General features: G+C 51.9%; 1 protein-coding gene across 1 annotated transcript; it reads left to right on the top strand.

Annotated features, from left to right (window-relative positions):
* Positions 1 to 5,949: 5,949 nt before the first annotated feature.
* DMAC2 (distal membrane arm assembly component 2) lies at positions 5,950 to 15,363 on the top strand. The gene is made up of 6 exons (XM_087971197.1): positions 5,950 to 5,989; positions 8,329 to 8,510; positions 9,005 to 9,085; positions 10,242 to 10,381; positions 13,308 to 13,470; positions 14,787 to 15,363. The coding sequence occupies exons 1-6, from the start codon at positions 5,972 to 5,974 to the stop codon at positions 14,971 to 14,973; spliced, it is 771 nt and encodes a 256-aa protein (XP_087827323.1). The 5' UTR covers positions 5,950 to 5,971; the 3' UTR covers positions 14,974 to 15,363.
* Positions 15,364 to 16,464: the final 1,101 nt, after the last annotated feature.

Below are 16,464 nucleotides of genomic sequence, written 5' to 3'. Positions count from 1 at the left end.
AAATCACACGAAGTGTTATTAAAGCCTTAGTAAGGCCACACCTGGAATACTGCATCCAGTTTTGGTCGCTAGGTTACAAAAAAGGATGTTGAATCTTTGGAAAAAGTGCAGAGAAGAGCAACCAAGATGATGATTAAAGGCCTGGAGACTAAAACATATGAAGAACAGTTGCAGGAACTGGATATAGCTAGAGAAAAGAAGGACGAAGGGGGACATGATAGCAGCATTCCAGTATTTGAGGGGCTGCCACAGAGAAAAGGGGGTCAACTTATTTTCCAAAGCACCAGAAGGCAAAGACATATATATTCCCTTCTATCAAAGATCTACCTGTATGGTTGCTAAGAACAGATGCTGACTTGATTGCATATTTTGCACATTGTGCAAAAATCTTCTAGAAAGCAACATTTTCTCAGACCTTTTTTGCCCCAAAGGGAAAACGGAGAATCTCACCATTTCTCTCTGCACCCAGAAGATTTTTCCATGGAGGCTGGTGTGTTCTCCCTCAAGGGGTTTGGCCTCTTCCTTGTCTGCCATCTCAGGGAGAGGTTCGTGAGACAGGTGAGCCCCCAGAAATGCTTTAGGTAAGGGGGGCAACCCTTTGAAGGGAGCCGCCTCCTCTTCCCTGGTCCAGGTGTCCATGGAGATGGGTTGGGTAATTTGGGTTCCTCTTTCACAGTGACCTGAGAAAAGATGGCAGGGTTTGTTTAATTCAAGGGCCTTCCAACTTGGCAAGCTTTAAGACTTGTGGACTTCAACTCCCAGAATTCCTGGGCTAACATGACTGGAGGAGGAATTCTGGGAGTTGAAGTCCACAAGTCTTAAAGCTGCCATGTTTGAAGACCCCTGTTTAGACTTCTGACAACAGCCAACCAAACATGGCAGCTTTAAGACTTGTGGACTTCAACTCCCAGAATTCCTGGGCTAACATGACTGGAGGAGGAATTCTGGGAGTTGAAGTCCACAAGTCTTAAAATTGCCAAGTTTGGGGACCTCTGAAGTAGATGATGGTTTGTTTGGCCTTATAATAAATGTCTTCGAGGAGGGAATAGAAGGGGAACTCATCTAATTTGCAGATGACACTAAGCTGGCAGGAATAGCCAACACCCCAGAAAATCAAGCTCAGGATCCAGAAAGATCTTGACAGACTTGAACAATGGGCCCTATCCACCAACATGACATTTAACGTGGAGAAAAGCAACGTTTTACACCTAGGCAAGAAAAATCAATTGCAGAGTTACAGATTAGGCGTGACTTCTGACCGGTTTTCACACTTCAGTGCAAATAAAGTGTCATAGATCTTAGAGAAGTTCAGTTGTTAACTTACAGGTAGTGACAGTTTATAATTCACTGGCTGGATCCCTTGCCTTATGAAATACATCCCTTATAGGTAGGTAGTCCTTGCTTAACAGCTGGTTGCTTAGCAAACCTTCAAAGTTACGACAGATTGCCAAAAAGGTACGAGTCGAATTGTTTAGCTTTAGCAGCTATCACAAAATGGGGTAATAAGACCGGGGACAGTCGCATACTTCTAGGCTCCATTATGGTTGTAAGATGAGGACTCCCTGGTGCTAGTAATTCAGATATTTTAAACACCATGGCCTAAGCAGAATACCGAATAACAGAGTTGGAAGGGACCTTGTAGGTCATCTAGTCCAACCCCCTACCCAAGCAGGAAACCTTGCACTATTTCTGAAGATGGCAGTCCATCTCTTCTTCAAAGCTTCCGGTTATGAAATACGTCACGGAAGAGGCTTTTTAGGGGAAAGACCAAACTTTACATGAATGCCAGCATCATCTCAATTTGGTAAATCTGGAATAAAACTAAGCAGGCTTAAAAACCACCTGGAAATGCCAGAACTGAAGTGGGAGGTTGAGAAAACATCCTGGAATAACACTATACTGAATTTCCTTTCCTAATGGATTTTTATTCCACCGCAAAAAAAACAAAAACAAATCCACACAGGGAGACAGAAATAGCCGTGGAAAAATAGAGCTGTAAATCCTTATTTTTTAAAATGCAGTTTCCTGTCCTTTCTTACAACCTTACACACACACACACACACACACACACACACACACACACACACCAAGAAGTACAAATTAGCAAATTTTTCAAGGAAAGCATTGGTTGCTAACAGGGGTGGGATTCAAAAATTTTAACAACGGATTCTGTGGGTGTGGTTTAATTGGTGGACGTGGCTTGGTGGTCATGTTATTGGCTGGGCATGGCCAACTCAATATCACTCACATCGAGGCATGCATCTCCTCGCCTGGCCTGTCATGACTGTGGGGATGCTGCAAAATGGTGTGAAAAATGGTCATAAGTCACTTTTTTCCGTGCCATTGTAACTTTGAATGGTCACTCCACACAAGCAAAGTACCAGCAAAGGAGGGAAAAAGTTCCTGAGACAGGAAGTCTAGTCCTGCCAAGAATGTAATAAGGGTTAATGGAGAGGCAGTTTCTGTAAGCAACACCAGAATGTTTCCTTCCTGCCTTCCTTACAGGATTAGGCCAGTAATTTCTTCTAACAACCGGTTCTTTCAACTGCTTAGAATGTTAACAACTGGTTCTAGCAAATAGGTGCAAACTGGTAGAATCCCACCCCTGGTTGCTAACCACACAATGACTTGTGCGTTCTTTTGGCCCAACCTTTTTCGAACTCACATCATTGTTATAAGACCTTCCTCAGGTTGTTGCTATAATTATGACTTCTGATTTTCTGAAGCTTCCCTGCCCTGACCCATCAAAACTTACCTTCCAATTCCATTCTTGGCTTTTTTCATCTTAGGACGTCTCCATCGAATTCTTCAGGATGGGACGTCCAGCTATTTTCACCCTCTGAAAAAAAACAAAAAACCCCAAGAATCGTTTTCCCAGAGGAATTAACCAGATGCTCAAAATTGGCAGCCTGTTTTTAATTTAATTTTTTGTTTTAGAGGCTGAATTCAGGGTGCTGTTTGCGCTGGAGTTTGCTTTGGAAGAAAGGACAACTTGCTTAAAGGTGTCCAATTCTGAAAGTGAACTGGGAAGAGGAGAGAAGGGGAATTATACCTCAGCAGGTAACTTACTCATAGCAACCACCCTAACTCACCTTTTGGTGAACTCGGAGGTTGTTTACTTGTTGGGCTTGTCCTGAAAAATGCCTCTGTATGCTTTGAAAATCCACACCTAACTCCATGGCTGCCAGCAGGGCAGTTAATTCAAAGTTCAGAGGTGCCCAGGTGAGAGAAAGCGGCGTCGCCCCAGGTTGCAGGACAGAAGGATGGCAGTGCCAAGTGGTGCAACTCTTGTATTGTATGAGAAGTACACCCTACGCGATAGGCGATAAATTTCAGAAGTAAAAGGAGGAAGTAATGAATCACACCACAAAAGAGCTGGTTGAAAGGAATGCAGGCAGCCACTGAATGCCAAGGTGCAATTGGCTGGTGACTTTTTAGATTTAGACATAACAGAGTTGGAAGGGAGGGACCTTGTAGGTCATCTAGTCCAACCCCTGCTTGGGCAGGAGAGTCTATTTCAAATATTAGTCTCTACCTAGAATTGAACTCACAGTCTCCTGATTGTAAGGAGAGAACTCCACCTCTAGGCCACTGCACTGGACCGTCTAGCTTCTACCACTGCATCTTAGAGAATATCTTAACTTATTGCACCTGTGTATGGTTTGCCAATTGCACAGTGGCAGTTAGGACAGCACTCCAGAGGGTTAATGTCATTGCCCAGAAGATCATTGGTTGCCCTCTCCCCTCTTTGGAAGAGCTTTATAGCTCCCGCTGCCTTAAGAAAGTTCAAAACATCCTCAAAGATCCATCTCATCCTAGGAACCCCCCCTTTTTTTTAACCATCTGGCAGATGGTACAGGACAATAATAAAAACAAGCACAAACAGGCTGAAAAACAGCTTCTATCCCAGGAAAGTAGCTGTATTGAATTCTGCTATGTAGTGCAATATTAATGCAATATCAGGGGTTTTCAATTCAATGTATAGAATGCGAAGGAGGTGTGTTTGTGTTTGTGTTTTTATGTATGAGGTACACTGAAGATGGCATTTAATTTCGTTGTATGAGATGCAAGGACAATAAAGTAAAGTAAACTCAAGAAGAGATTGTTTTGTCTGCCTGGAGGGCCAGTCCGTTCAGAGCTGAAAAGGGGCAATGACAGATTTGCTGGTTTGTTTATGATGCATGGACAGGCAGTTCCCGACTTACAACAGTTTGCTTAGTGACGGTTCAAACCAGAGGTGGTTATTCAGCCGGTTCTGACCAGTTCTGGAGAACCAGTAGCAGAAATTTTGAGTAGTTCGGAGAATCAGCAAATCCCACCTCTGACTGGCCCCGCCCCCATCTATTCTCCGCCTCCCGAGTCCCAGCTGATCGGCTGGGTCTCCTTTGGTTGCCCTGCACAGGAGAACGGAGCTGGAAAGCAGGTTACGGGGTGGGGAGGGAATGGGGATTTTATTTATTTATTTAATTTATATTGCCGCCTATTCGCCCATGGCGACTCGAGGCGGCTTGCACAATGTAAAACCATATTTAAAACAAAAAAATAAAAACAAAAACAATAAAACTAACAAAAAGAATAAAATAAATTAGTAAAGTACACTAGAACAAAATTTGGGAAAACGAAAAACAAAACAAAAAAAAATCAAAAACCAACTCCTACCCCTCCTCCCCGATGACAGCAGATCCCATTTGCCACCTGATGGGCTCATATTATTTTATATATTATTTTATATATTATATATTATTTTGTAGTAACCTTCCCCTGCCACACCCACCAAGCCAAGCCACGCCCACCAAGCCACGCCCACAGAACCGGTAGTAAAAAAAAATTGAATCCCACTACTGGTTCAAACTTACAACTTACGACCATTTTTTCGCAATTACGACCTTTGCAGTATTCCCCATGATCACTTGATCAAAATTTAGACACTCGGCAAGGGATTCATTTTTATAACCGTCGCTGTGACCTAAAGTCACATGATCCCCTTTTGTGACCTCATGAGCAAAGTCAATGGGGAAGCCAGATTCACTTAACAACTGGGTGACCAACTTATCAACGGCAGTGATTCACTTAACGACAGTGGCAAGAAAGGTCGTAAAATGGGGCGAAACCCGCTAAATGTTGGGCTCAATTGTGGTTGTAAGTCGAGGATTACCTGTATACAGGTAGCCCTCAATGTACAACCGTTCCTTTAGTGACCGTCTGAAGTTACAACAGCACTGAAAAAAAACATGGCTTATGACTGGTCCTCGCATTTATGACCGTCACAGAATCCCCATGGTCCCCTGATCAAAATTTTGGTGTTTGGCAACTGGCGTGTGTTTAAGGTGGTTTTAGTGTCCCCACATCACACGATGATGACTTTCCCAGGGAGTTGGGGAGAGCTAATAGCTTGGGCAATTACCCAAAGAAAACAGTGCCTCTGACCATGTGCAGAATGTTTTTCTTGCATGGAAAAAAAAACTTTCATCAACCTTCGAACTACTGCAGAATATTCACAGATTTCAACCAGGACCAATGTATTTGGTGATAAACCATTTAGTGGAGGGGGCTTCAAACTTGACAGCTTTAAGACTTGTGGACTTCAACTCCCAGAATTCCTCTTCCAGTCATGTTAACTCAGGAATTCTGGGAGTTGAAGTCCAAAAGTCTTAAACTTGCCAAGTTTGAAGACCCTTGATTTAGTGTAACTAGAAGGAACCGTACATTTCTTTAATTGTTGCACTTTTTTTTTTTATTATTATTATCATTATCAAGGACTGTCTTTTCGTTTTCAAATACTACTTGAATGCCAATATTGAAATAATTCAAATATTATGCCACAAAGAGGCGCTAATGCCAAGTAAGGGCAAGGAAAGGAGTTTCACTTCTCGCTACTGAGCATGCCCGAAAATACGCACACGCGCATTCTCAGCCAGTCAGGTCCTTTCGGCCATCTTGAGCCGGCTAGAGTCACGTGACGCGATTAAAGATGGCGCCGTCGGTGCTGGTGAGTAGTTTATAGTGAGATTTATTTTCTTTTTCTTTTTGCTTTTCGTGGCAAACCGATTTCAGCAGAAATAGACCGGATTCGAACTCGATACTTCGGTTTTCGACGAAGGGCAATGAAGGTTTTATGAGCGAAATGACCCCCAGGGCTGTCAAACCTCTCCTTTAGCTCCCCTCCCGCCTTGTTCACAGATATTTTGCATTATTAGATATTTATTTTGCCCTTATTTATGTATCTGTGTTGCCTCAGAACTCAAGCCTCCCGAGTGCATCTATTCCCTGAATTCGGGGGAACAAAAGCACGTTTACCTTTGCAAAAGAGCTTTGCCTCTTGAAAATACAGGTAGTCCTCGACATATGACCACAATCGAGCCCCCAATTTCTGTTGCTGAGTAAGACCGTTGTTAAGTGGATTTCTCTGTTGCACAGATGCTAAGTGAATCACTGCAGTTGTTAAGGTTACTAACTCGGTCATTAATTGGATTGGGCTTCCCCATTGATTTTTCTTGTCGGAAGGTCCACAAAAGGGGATCGATCACTTGACCCTGAGGACACAGCTACCCTCATAAATAGGAGTTGGTTGCCAAGTGTCTTGAATTTGGGTCACGGGACCATGAGGATGCCTCAATGGCCATAAGTGTGGAAAATGGTCCCAACCAGGGGTGGGATTCAAATTTTTTTACTACTGGTTCGGTGGGCGTGGCTTGGTGGGCGTGGCAGGGGAAGGATACTGCAAAATCCCCCTTCCCTCCCCACCCCACTAACCTGCTTTCCAGCTCCGTTCTCCTGTGCAGGGCAATAAAAGGAGACCCTTTTCAGCTGGGACTTGGGAGGCAGAGAAGAGATGCGGGGGGGGGGTGGATTTAGAGCTACAAAAAAATTCTGCTACTGGTTCTCCGAACTACTCAAAATTTCCTCTACCGGTTCTCTGAACTACTCAAAATTTCCACTACTAGTTCTCAAGTACTGGTCAGAACCTGCTGAATACCACCTTTGGTCCCAACTTGCTTTCTTCAGCTCTGAAACTTCTTGGATGAGAAACAACGTTTTTAAAGAAAAAACAAAGTCCAGTTGCCTTTGGAAAAAAGCACTTTTGGGACAACCGTGACCTGGATTGACTGAGAATGTCCATAGACATTTACTTGCTGTGTAGCTAAAAATGCTAACCAGCTGGTGGTGCTGTTAATTCGAGGAAAATTCACTGTCAAAGCCAAGGGCAGCGTTTGCCTGAAACCAGGCAGGGTTGGGTCCGATTTGTAGTTGGGCTGTGTCCTTTATCCTCAACCACAAAACCCTCCTGTTGCAGGATACAGGTAGTCCTTGACTTTCGACCACAATTGTGACTGAGGCTTCCATCCCAAATGATGCAGTTGTTCAGTCTCACGTATGACTGTGACCAATATTACAACCGTTTTTGAGGGGTCCTTGGTGCTCTCTGAGCTTCCTTGTTTTCTTGCAGACATTTCATAACCCAACTAAGTAACGCCATCAGTGTTAGTAGGGAATGGAGTTTGCTGACATTTTGTATCTAGCATCCCTGCCCATGTTGGTGGGAGTGTTCTTGGTGGGTTCCTTGATGATAAAATAAGAGGAAATCCCACTCACGTCTAGCACGGATGATGTTACCTAGTTTGGTAAAGGAACGTCTGCAAGAAAACAAGCAAGCTCAGAGAAGCTGAGCACACAGTCCTCCTCCTCCTCCTCCTCCAAACCCTGCTCCCTTCTAGCACTGATGATGTTATCTAGTTGGGTCATGAAATGTCTGCAAGAAAACAAGCAAACACCAAGGATCCCTCATTTCAACCCTGAGCTACAAATATTCTCCCACTCCCAACAACTATTTTTGCTGTGGCTGTTAACCGAATCGCCCATCCTTTAAGCAAATCATACCGTGGTTAAGTGAATCTGCCTTCCGTGGTTAAGTTGACCTTGCCTGGCAACTGGCATGTACTTACGACAGTTGCTCCGTCCTGGGAGCATGGAATTTCCCCATTCGCGACCTTCCCAGCTGGCTTCCAACCAGCAAAGTCAATGAAGGGAAAGCCAGAATTCGCTTAAGGACTGCCTGATTCACTCAACGGCAGCGATATGCTTAACCGCAGGGGCAAAAATGGTTGTAAAATCAGACACAACTCACCAAAGAGCTGCCTGGCTTAGCAATGGAAATTGTGGTTCCCAACTTTGGTCGTAAGTCGAGGACAACCTGTAACGAGGTTTAGCGACCTGCAGGAGGTGTGACTTGAGAAAACCTAACCAACTTTCCTGCCACTTCTTAGCTCAAGCCAGAAGAGTTTCCTTCTTTGTAGAAAATATTGCCTCGGCTTCGTTCTCTCTCTCCAGCTCCGGCCCAGAAAACTTTTGACCTCCTTATACTCTCGGTTCAGCAGCACTTCCGAGGGTCTTTCTTCAAATCCCTGGAAAAATAGAATATTTCAGTATCTCTCCAACCGCTTCTACGACATTGAAACCATTGTTGAAATCAGCCAGAAGTTAAAGAGATGGAAAATGGAGAAAGGAAACAAGTAGGTGTATCTGGGAGAAGGGGGGAACTCTAAGAATCGCCCTGTAATTCTTGCTGTAGTAATAAGATTCCTGCATTGGACAGAGATGGAGTAGATTCCAGCATGGTGGCTAGGGAACTCTGGGAATTGAAGTCCATGCTGGCTGGGGAACTCTGGGAATTGAAATCCAAGTATCTTCAAGCATACAGGCTGGGGAACTCTGGGAATTGAAGTCCTTGCATCTTTGACTGGGGAACTCTGGGAATTGAAGTCCTTGCATCTTTGACTGGGGAACTCTGGGAATTGAAGTCCTTGCATCTTTGACTGGGGAACTCTGGGAATTGAAGTCTATGCTTTTTTAAATGTGTTGACTGGGGAACTCTGGGAATTGAAGTCTGAATCTTCATGTTGGATAGGGAATTCTGGGAATTGAAGTCCACTCATGACACATGGAAGTCTTCCATAACCAAGAGAATTAATTTCTCGAGGTTTTTTTAAATCGTTTCCCCTCACAGGTACGATGCTGACCTACACCAGCGTTATGGCAATGAGATCGGAGCCGCCATCTTTGTCCTGAAGCTGCACGGAGGCATCCGGTATGTGCGATGCCTATTTTTGTCCACAGATACCTGGATTCCCACTTGACCACAATATTTGTGGTCTTAAAATTAGCTGGCAAACTTAACTTCGACTCTTTCAGCAGAGAAACAATGTCAACTCATAAAACATTTTGTATACACGTTTTATAGTTGACAACAGAAAGAAGTGGAGGGGGGGGAGTTTCAAAGAGCAGACGGCAGTGTGGAATCGAAAGTACATTCCATTCATATTTTCTTCAAAGACTGATTAGATGACTGAAGCTTCTGTCGAGCAAAAATCTAATCGGAGAGCATGATTGATGACTCTTGGCTATGGACGTGTTTCATTGGATGATACACCCAGAGGGGTGGGAAGGTGGGAAAAGCAGGGTCAAGAATAACAGTGAATTACATAACTCAAAGTTGGCTACGCCCAGGTAAATGCCGGAGGTAGAATGTTACCTTCAAATAAATCTTTTTTTAGTTTTGGGAGTATGGCTCGAGGCTCATGATGTAATTGGAGTAACTCCCAGAATCCTGACAAACAATGCAGGCGGAGTATAAATACAGGTATTCCTGGACCTTTCAACTAGGGGGTGGGATTCTACCGGTTTGGACCGGTTCTATAGAACTGGCTGTTATGATTCTGCACAGTTCGGAGAACCGGCAAATCGTGCCCCGGGTTGGCCCCACCTCTCTCCGCCCTCCCCTCCCAGTCAGTCCTTATCGCGCATGCGCAACATTGCGTGCATGTTCGACATCGCTGACCGCGTCCTTCTCTGCCCTATCATTCCTTAAAGGTATTTCTCCCCCCTCCTGACGATCAGCTGTTCCGATGATCAGCTGTGCTGAGATCTCCCTCGCTCCCGAGGCTCAGGAGGGAAAAAGGGGGTGCTGCACAGAGGCCCCACACGCCCCGTTTTTTTTTTGCCTTCCTGGGCCTCAGGGAAGCCTTCTGGGAGCGAAAACGCAGGCCAAAAAAAGGCCAAAAAGGGGGAGGGGAATGCTGCAAAAAAAAAGAAGAAGAAGCCACGGCTCACTGAAGAACAGACGTTGTGGGCTCGGTTGGGGCTGTGAGTCGAGAATCGTCTGGGTTGAGATCAGGAGGGTTTTTAAAATTATTTCCCCCTCCCGCCCCCCACCCCCATTAAAAACAAGGTTTATTTTGCCCTAGTTTCCAGGACCAAATGGATTGGTACCGTGCGGACCCGAACCAGACAGAAAACATCGATTTTCTAGACTATTGTGGGAAGTCCTTGGAAGCCATTGATCTCAGCGGTTCCTTCATCAGCTACATCGGCCTGAAAAACTTTGGTGAGGAATCGGCCAAGGAAGGTTTGGGTGGCAGTAAGCCCTTCCCCCCCTCCCTCCCTCCTCTTCCTCCTCCCTCTCCCTCCCTCCCTTCCCCATTTCTCTCCTTCCCCCTGTCCTTCCTCACCTCCTCCTCCCTCTCCCCCCCTCCTCCCCGTATTCTCCCCTTCTCCCCCACCGCCATTCCATTCCTTCCTCCTGCCCCTCGCCCTCCCCTTCCTCCTCCTCTCTCCCCCTCCTGTCCTTCCTTCTCCCTCTCTCTCTCCCCCATTCCTCTCCTTTCCCTTCCCTCTCCCCTTCTCCATTCCTCTCCTTCTTCCTTTCCCCTGCCCCTTCCTCCTCTTCCCCTCCTCCTCTTCCTCTTCCTCCTCCCCTTCCCCTCCTCCACTTCCTCTCCTCCTCCCCATATTCCCCCTCCTCCTCTTCCCCTCCTCCACTTCCTCCTCTCCTCCTCCCCGTATTCCCCCCTCCTCCTCTTCCCCTCCTCCACCCCCTCCCCCCCCCCCCCCCCCCCCCCCCCCCCCCCCCCCCCCCCCCCCCCCCCCCCCCCCCCCCCCCCCCCCCCCCCCCCCCCCCCCCCCCCCCCCCCCCCCCCCCCCCCCCCCCCCCCCCCCCCCCCCCCCCCCCCCCCCCCCCCCCCCCCCCCCCCCCCCCCCCCCCCCCCCCCCCCCCCCCCCCCCCCCCCCCCCCCCCCCCCCCCCCCCCCCCCCCCCCCCCCCCCCCCCCCCCCCCCCCCCCCCCCCCCCCCCCCCCCCCCCCCCCCCCCCCCCCCCCCCCCCCCCCCCCCCCCCCCCCCCCCCCCCCCCCCCCCCCCCCCCCCCCCCCCCCCCCCCCCCCCCCCCCCCCCCCCCCCCCCCCCCCCCCCCCCCCCCCCCCCCCCCCCCCCCCCCCCCCCCCCCCCCCCCCCCCCCCCCCCCCCCCCCCCCCCCCCCCCCCCCCCCCCCCCCCCCCCCCCCCCCCCCCCCCCCCCCCCCCCCCCCCCCCCCCCCCCCCCCCCCCCCCCCCCCCCCCCCCCCCCCCCCCCCCCCCCCCCCCCCCCCCCCCCCCCCCCCCCCCCCCCCCCCCCCCCCCCCCCCCCCCCCCCCCCCCCCCCCCCCCCCCCCCCCCCCCCCCCCCCCCCCCCCCCCCCCCCCCCCCCCCCCCCCCCCCCCCCCCCCCCCCCCCCCCCCCCCCCCCCCCCCCCCCCCCCCCCCCCCCCCCCCCCCCCCCCCCCCCCCCCCCCCCCCCCCCCCCCCCCCCCCCCCCCCCCCCCCCCCCCCCCCCCCCCCCCCCCCCCCCCCCCCCCCCCCCCCCCCCCCCCCCCCCCCCCCCCCCCCCCCCCCCCCCCCCCCCCCCCCCCCCCCCCCCCCCCCCCCCCCCCCCCCCCCCCCCCCCCCCCCCCCCCCCCCCCCCCCCCCCCCCCCCCCCCCCCCCCCCCCCCCCCCCCCCCCCCCCCCCCCCCCCCCCCCCCCCCCCCCCCCCCCCCCCCCCCCCCCCCCCCCCCCCCCCCCCCCCCCCCCCCCCCCCCCCCCCCCCCCCCCCCCCCCCCCCCCCCCCCCCCCCCCCCCCCCCCCCCCCCCCCCCCCCCCCCCCCCCCCCCCCCCCCCCCCCCCCCCCCCCCCCCCCCCCCCCCCCCCCCCCCCCCCCCCCCCCCCCCCCCCCCCCCCCCCCCCCCCCCCCCCCCCCCCCCCCCCCCCCCCCCCCCCCCCCCCCCCCCCCCCCCCCCCCCCCCCCCCCCCCCCCCCCCCCCCCCCCCCCCCCCCCCCCCCCCCCCCCCCCCCCCCCCCCCCCCCCCCCCCCCCCCCCCCCCCCCCCCCCCCCCCCCCCCCCCCCCCCCCCCCCCCCCCCCCCCCCCCCCCCCCCCCCCCCCCCCCCCCCCCCCCCCCCCCCCCCCCCCCCCCCCCCCCCCCCCCCCCCCCCCCCCCCCCCCCCCCCCCCCCCCCCCCCCCCCCCCCCCCCCCCCCCCCCCCCCCCCCCCCCCCCCCCCCCCCCCCCCCCCCCCCCCCCCCCCCCCCCCCCCCCCCCCCCCCCCCCCCCCCCCCCCCCCCCCCCCCCCCCCCCCCCCCCCCCCCCCCCCCCCCCCCTCCACTTCTTCCAGCCCCTCTTCCTCCTCCTCCCCATATTCCCCCCTCCTCCTCTTCCCCTCCTCTACTTCCTCCAGCCCCTCTTCCTCCTCCTCCCCATATTCCCCCTTCCTTCTCCTCATTCTTCCCCCTGCCCATCCTCTCCTCCCTGTCCCCCTCCCCATTCCTCCCCTTCTTCTTTCCTCCTGCCCCTCCCCTATTCCTCTCCTTCCCCCTACCCATCCACCCCTCTTCCTCCTTCCCTTATTTCCCCTCCTCCTCTTCCCCTCTCCGTTCCCTCTTCTCCCTCTTCCTCCCCCTCCTCCCCTCCTCCACTCCCTCCCCCTCTTCCTCATTACCCCTCCTCCCCTTTCCTCCCCTCCTACTCCTCCTGTTCCCCTTCCCCCCTCTCCCTTCTCCCCCATTCTCTCTCTCCCCCCATCCTTGGATGAATCGTTTTTATACCCTGCTTTTCTTTTCGGGGTGCTTACGTAGCAGATTCCCCTTTTTTTCCCCATGGGCGGCAGCACCTGTGGTGCTCAGACCTCCCTTGCTAAACTTTCACAGCCGGGCTGGGTGGGTGGGTGGTTAGACTTGAAGGTGCTCGCCTCTCCACTCCCCGTCTGGCACCCACAGCCACTACGCCACCCTAGCTGGGCGGCGTAGCGCACGTTCACAACCGATGCCCCGTCCGCTTTTAATTACACCTCACACTTCTCCCCGACGTGAGTGATGGGGCCACTTGCAACCTTCGCCTTGTATATTTCGTCGGTTTAATGCAAAGCATCGCAGACGTTTCCCGGAGGCTCAGAGTGTGGTGGTGGTGGTGCGTTGGTTTTGGCGCCCGTGTCCCAATCTCCTTTCCTCCTGGATCCCTCCCCCCACAGCGAACCTGAAAGGTCTGAAGCACCTGGACCTGAGCGGATGCCCCCTCGTCGACAACTGGTGCCTGAGCCTGCTGCACCCCTTTGCGGACTCCCTGCAAACCTTGTCTTTGGCCGGCTGTTCCCGGATCACGGAGAAAGGGCTGCCTTGCCTCCACCACTTCCAGTAAGCGCGGCCGTTGTAGCAGGAGGGTCTCTTTCACTCCGGGGCTGGGAAAAGAGAGAAAAGCAGAGCTGGGATTTCTCCAAGCGCCGTCGACGGCGGCGTGAGTCCCCGCATCCTTGAGTTGGAAGGGAACTTTAGAGGTCATGTAGTCCAACCCATTCTTTAACCGCCACTACAACATACTCTGCTTGAATGTTGAATTCTTCCAGCACAAACTCAAGTCTGTGAGCCAGAGCGGGTACAGTCTGGTGCCCCTGGGAGATTTATATTATTTATTTGCATCCCACCTTTTTATTATTTTCACAAATAACTCAAGGTGGCTGACATATCCAACACAATTTCATCCTGCTTTCCTCACCCTCAGAGGTGGGTTGGGCTGAGAGGCAGAGGGACTTGCATAAGGACACGAGCTGGCTTTTCTACCAAAGGCGGGACTATAACGCCCAGCCTCCTAGGGATTGGGCCAAAGTCACCCAGTGGGCTTTCATGGCTAAGGCAGGACTAGAACTCCCCGTCTCCTGGTGATTGGCCCAAAGTTACCCAGCCAGCTTTCATACCTAAGGCAGGACTAGAACTCAGCATCTCCTGGCTTCTAGCCTGGTACCTTTACCACTAGTCCAAGCTGGGCTCTGATATTTGACTTTTGAAAGTTTTGGAAGAAACATCAAGTTGAGGTAGAGGCTAAATATTACCAATTAGGCATGAAAGCCAGCTGGGTGACTTTGGGCCAATCACCAGGAGACAGGGAGTTCTAGTCCCGCCTTAGGCATGAAAGACAGCTGGGTGACTTTAGGCCAATCACCAGGAGACAGGGAGTTCTAGTCCCGCCTTAGACATGAAAGACAGCTGAGTGACTTTGGACCAATCACCAGGAGACAGGGAGTTCTAGTCCCGCCTTAGGCATGAAAGACAGCTGGGTGACTTTGGGCCAATCACCAGGAGGCTGGGAGTTGTAGTCCTGCCTTTGACAGAAAAGCCAGCCGGTGTCCTTATGCAAGTCCCTCTCCCTCAGCCCAACCCACCTCTCAGCTGTGAGTTCTAATCCCGTTTTGGGCATGAAATCTGACTCCGTGGGCTTTGGGCCAATTCCTTTTTTCTTAGCCCAGCCCGCTTTGCAGGGTTGTTGTTGCAGGGAAATTAGGAAGAAGTCATTTTGCTAGGTACGTTTACCGCCTCGAGCTATTGTTAAAAACAATTAAAGGCAGGCTAGAAACAAAAAAATTAAATAAGGAAACGGCAGGCTTATTCTTTTCAGAGGAAAGGGAGGGGGTCCATCGAAGCCATGAGAAAACCCCCTCTCATTCATTCCCTTGCAGGAATTTGGAATGCTTGGATGTCTCCAACCTGCCTTCCGTTTCTCATCCGCTGTTAATTCGGATTCTCTTGGAAGAAATGTTGCCCCAGTGTTACATTGTGGGAATGGACGACCAGGAGAACACGGACTCTCCCGCGGAACGAGGAAACGAGGGGATTTTCCCCACGCCCAGCAGGATCTCCACTTGAATCACAAAACTGAATTTTCTTCCTGTCGGACACCGTGGGTTTTAAAGCCGACCGTGGTTGACCGAGCTCCTTGTGAATTGTCTCGAGTCAAAAATCGGCACAACTGATGTGGCGCCAGGTGAAGGAACGTCTGAAGGATGCCAATGAGTTCATTTTTTAAAAAAATGGCAGCAGGATAATAAATAGGGATTCCCGGTTTAAAGGTGGCTCGTTTCCCACGTTTTGAAGGAGATGACTTGAAACTCAGGTCACTTTTTCTAAAAAAAGAATTGTTGCACCTTTGATTTAATGAACTGAAAAGTTGAACGATTCCCTTGATGTAACTTATTACCAAATGGATGTCAGAATTCTGGCAGTTACGACCAATTAAAACATGAGTCTCGAGCCAAACTTCCAAAACTAAACAGAATTTATTTGGGAGTTAATCTATTGGCACTGTCTGGGTGTAGCCGACTCTGAGACACATAATTCACTGTCACCCTTGACCCTGATTTTCCCCCACTCGCTGGGTGTATCGTAATTCCTATTCTCCAATGGGACACATCCATAGCCAAGAGTCATCAATCAAATTCTCCAATTAATTTTTTTGCGGGGCAGAAACTTCGGTCCCCTAGTTATAAATCTGTGAAAAACTATGCACGGAATGCACTTTCGATTTCCAAGCTGCCGCACTGCTCTTTTCAAACCCCTTTCCCCCCTCCTCCCTTTCTGTTAGCAACTCTAAAATGGGCATAGAAATGTTTTATGAGTTGACCATGAGGCTGAATTGACTTTCGGACATCCAACCGCTTAACTGGTGGGATTCAATTTTTTTTTTTTACTACCGGTTCTGTTGGCGCGGCAGGGGAAAAAGAATACCGTAAAATCTCCAGTCCGAGGTGGGATTTGCCGGTTCTCCCTCAACATCTTCACTTACCGGTTCTCCAGAACCCGGCTGAATACCACCTCTGCAACAGTTAGAGAGACTGAGGCGAGAAAAATGCCCTGGAAGAGGGTGGATTTGAACTTTTAAAAGGGAGATTTGCTGGAAGAGAATAAAAAAGAAAAGAAAAAAGAATCATTCCACTCAGAGTTTACTTTTATCTCTCAGGGAAGAAATCCGATTGGCAGGTAGACTCCCCCTGAATAAGGAGGTTCTGCTTCTCAGAGGGGGCTGGTGACAAGAGGTAGGGCGGAGTGCTGCTTTTCAGGACGCAGCTGTGAGCTCACCTGGAACCCTCTCCCCTGGGCGAGGGAGAAAGCTCTTTTGCATATGCAGATAAGATGCTGGTTTATCCTGGCTTCCCCCTCCCCCAACCAGACATAATTGGGGCTTTACCCATCTCAGTTTACAAGACCTGCCAGGTGAACCTCCACTGGGTGTGTGTGTGTGTTGGGGTTTTGTTGAGAGCTCTGGGGTGGAAAGCAGCAGCTGCAAAGCACCTGAGCTCCAGCACGGCTGCAGGCGGTTGATGGAGAAAACAGGGATTTTTTTGGGGGGTTGGTGTTTCT

This window comes from Notechis scutatus, chromosome 8 (genome assembly GCF_049901735.1).
Source record: "Notechis scutatus isolate UNSWTSFEM ecotype Mainland chromosome 8, rNotScu1.2, whole genome shotgun sequence".
Lineage (NCBI taxonomy): Eukaryota > Metazoa > Chordata > Lepidosauria > Squamata > Elapidae > Notechis > Notechis scutatus.
Note: the sequence above shows the minus strand (reverse complement) of the source record. Positions and strands in the feature narration are given on the sequence as shown.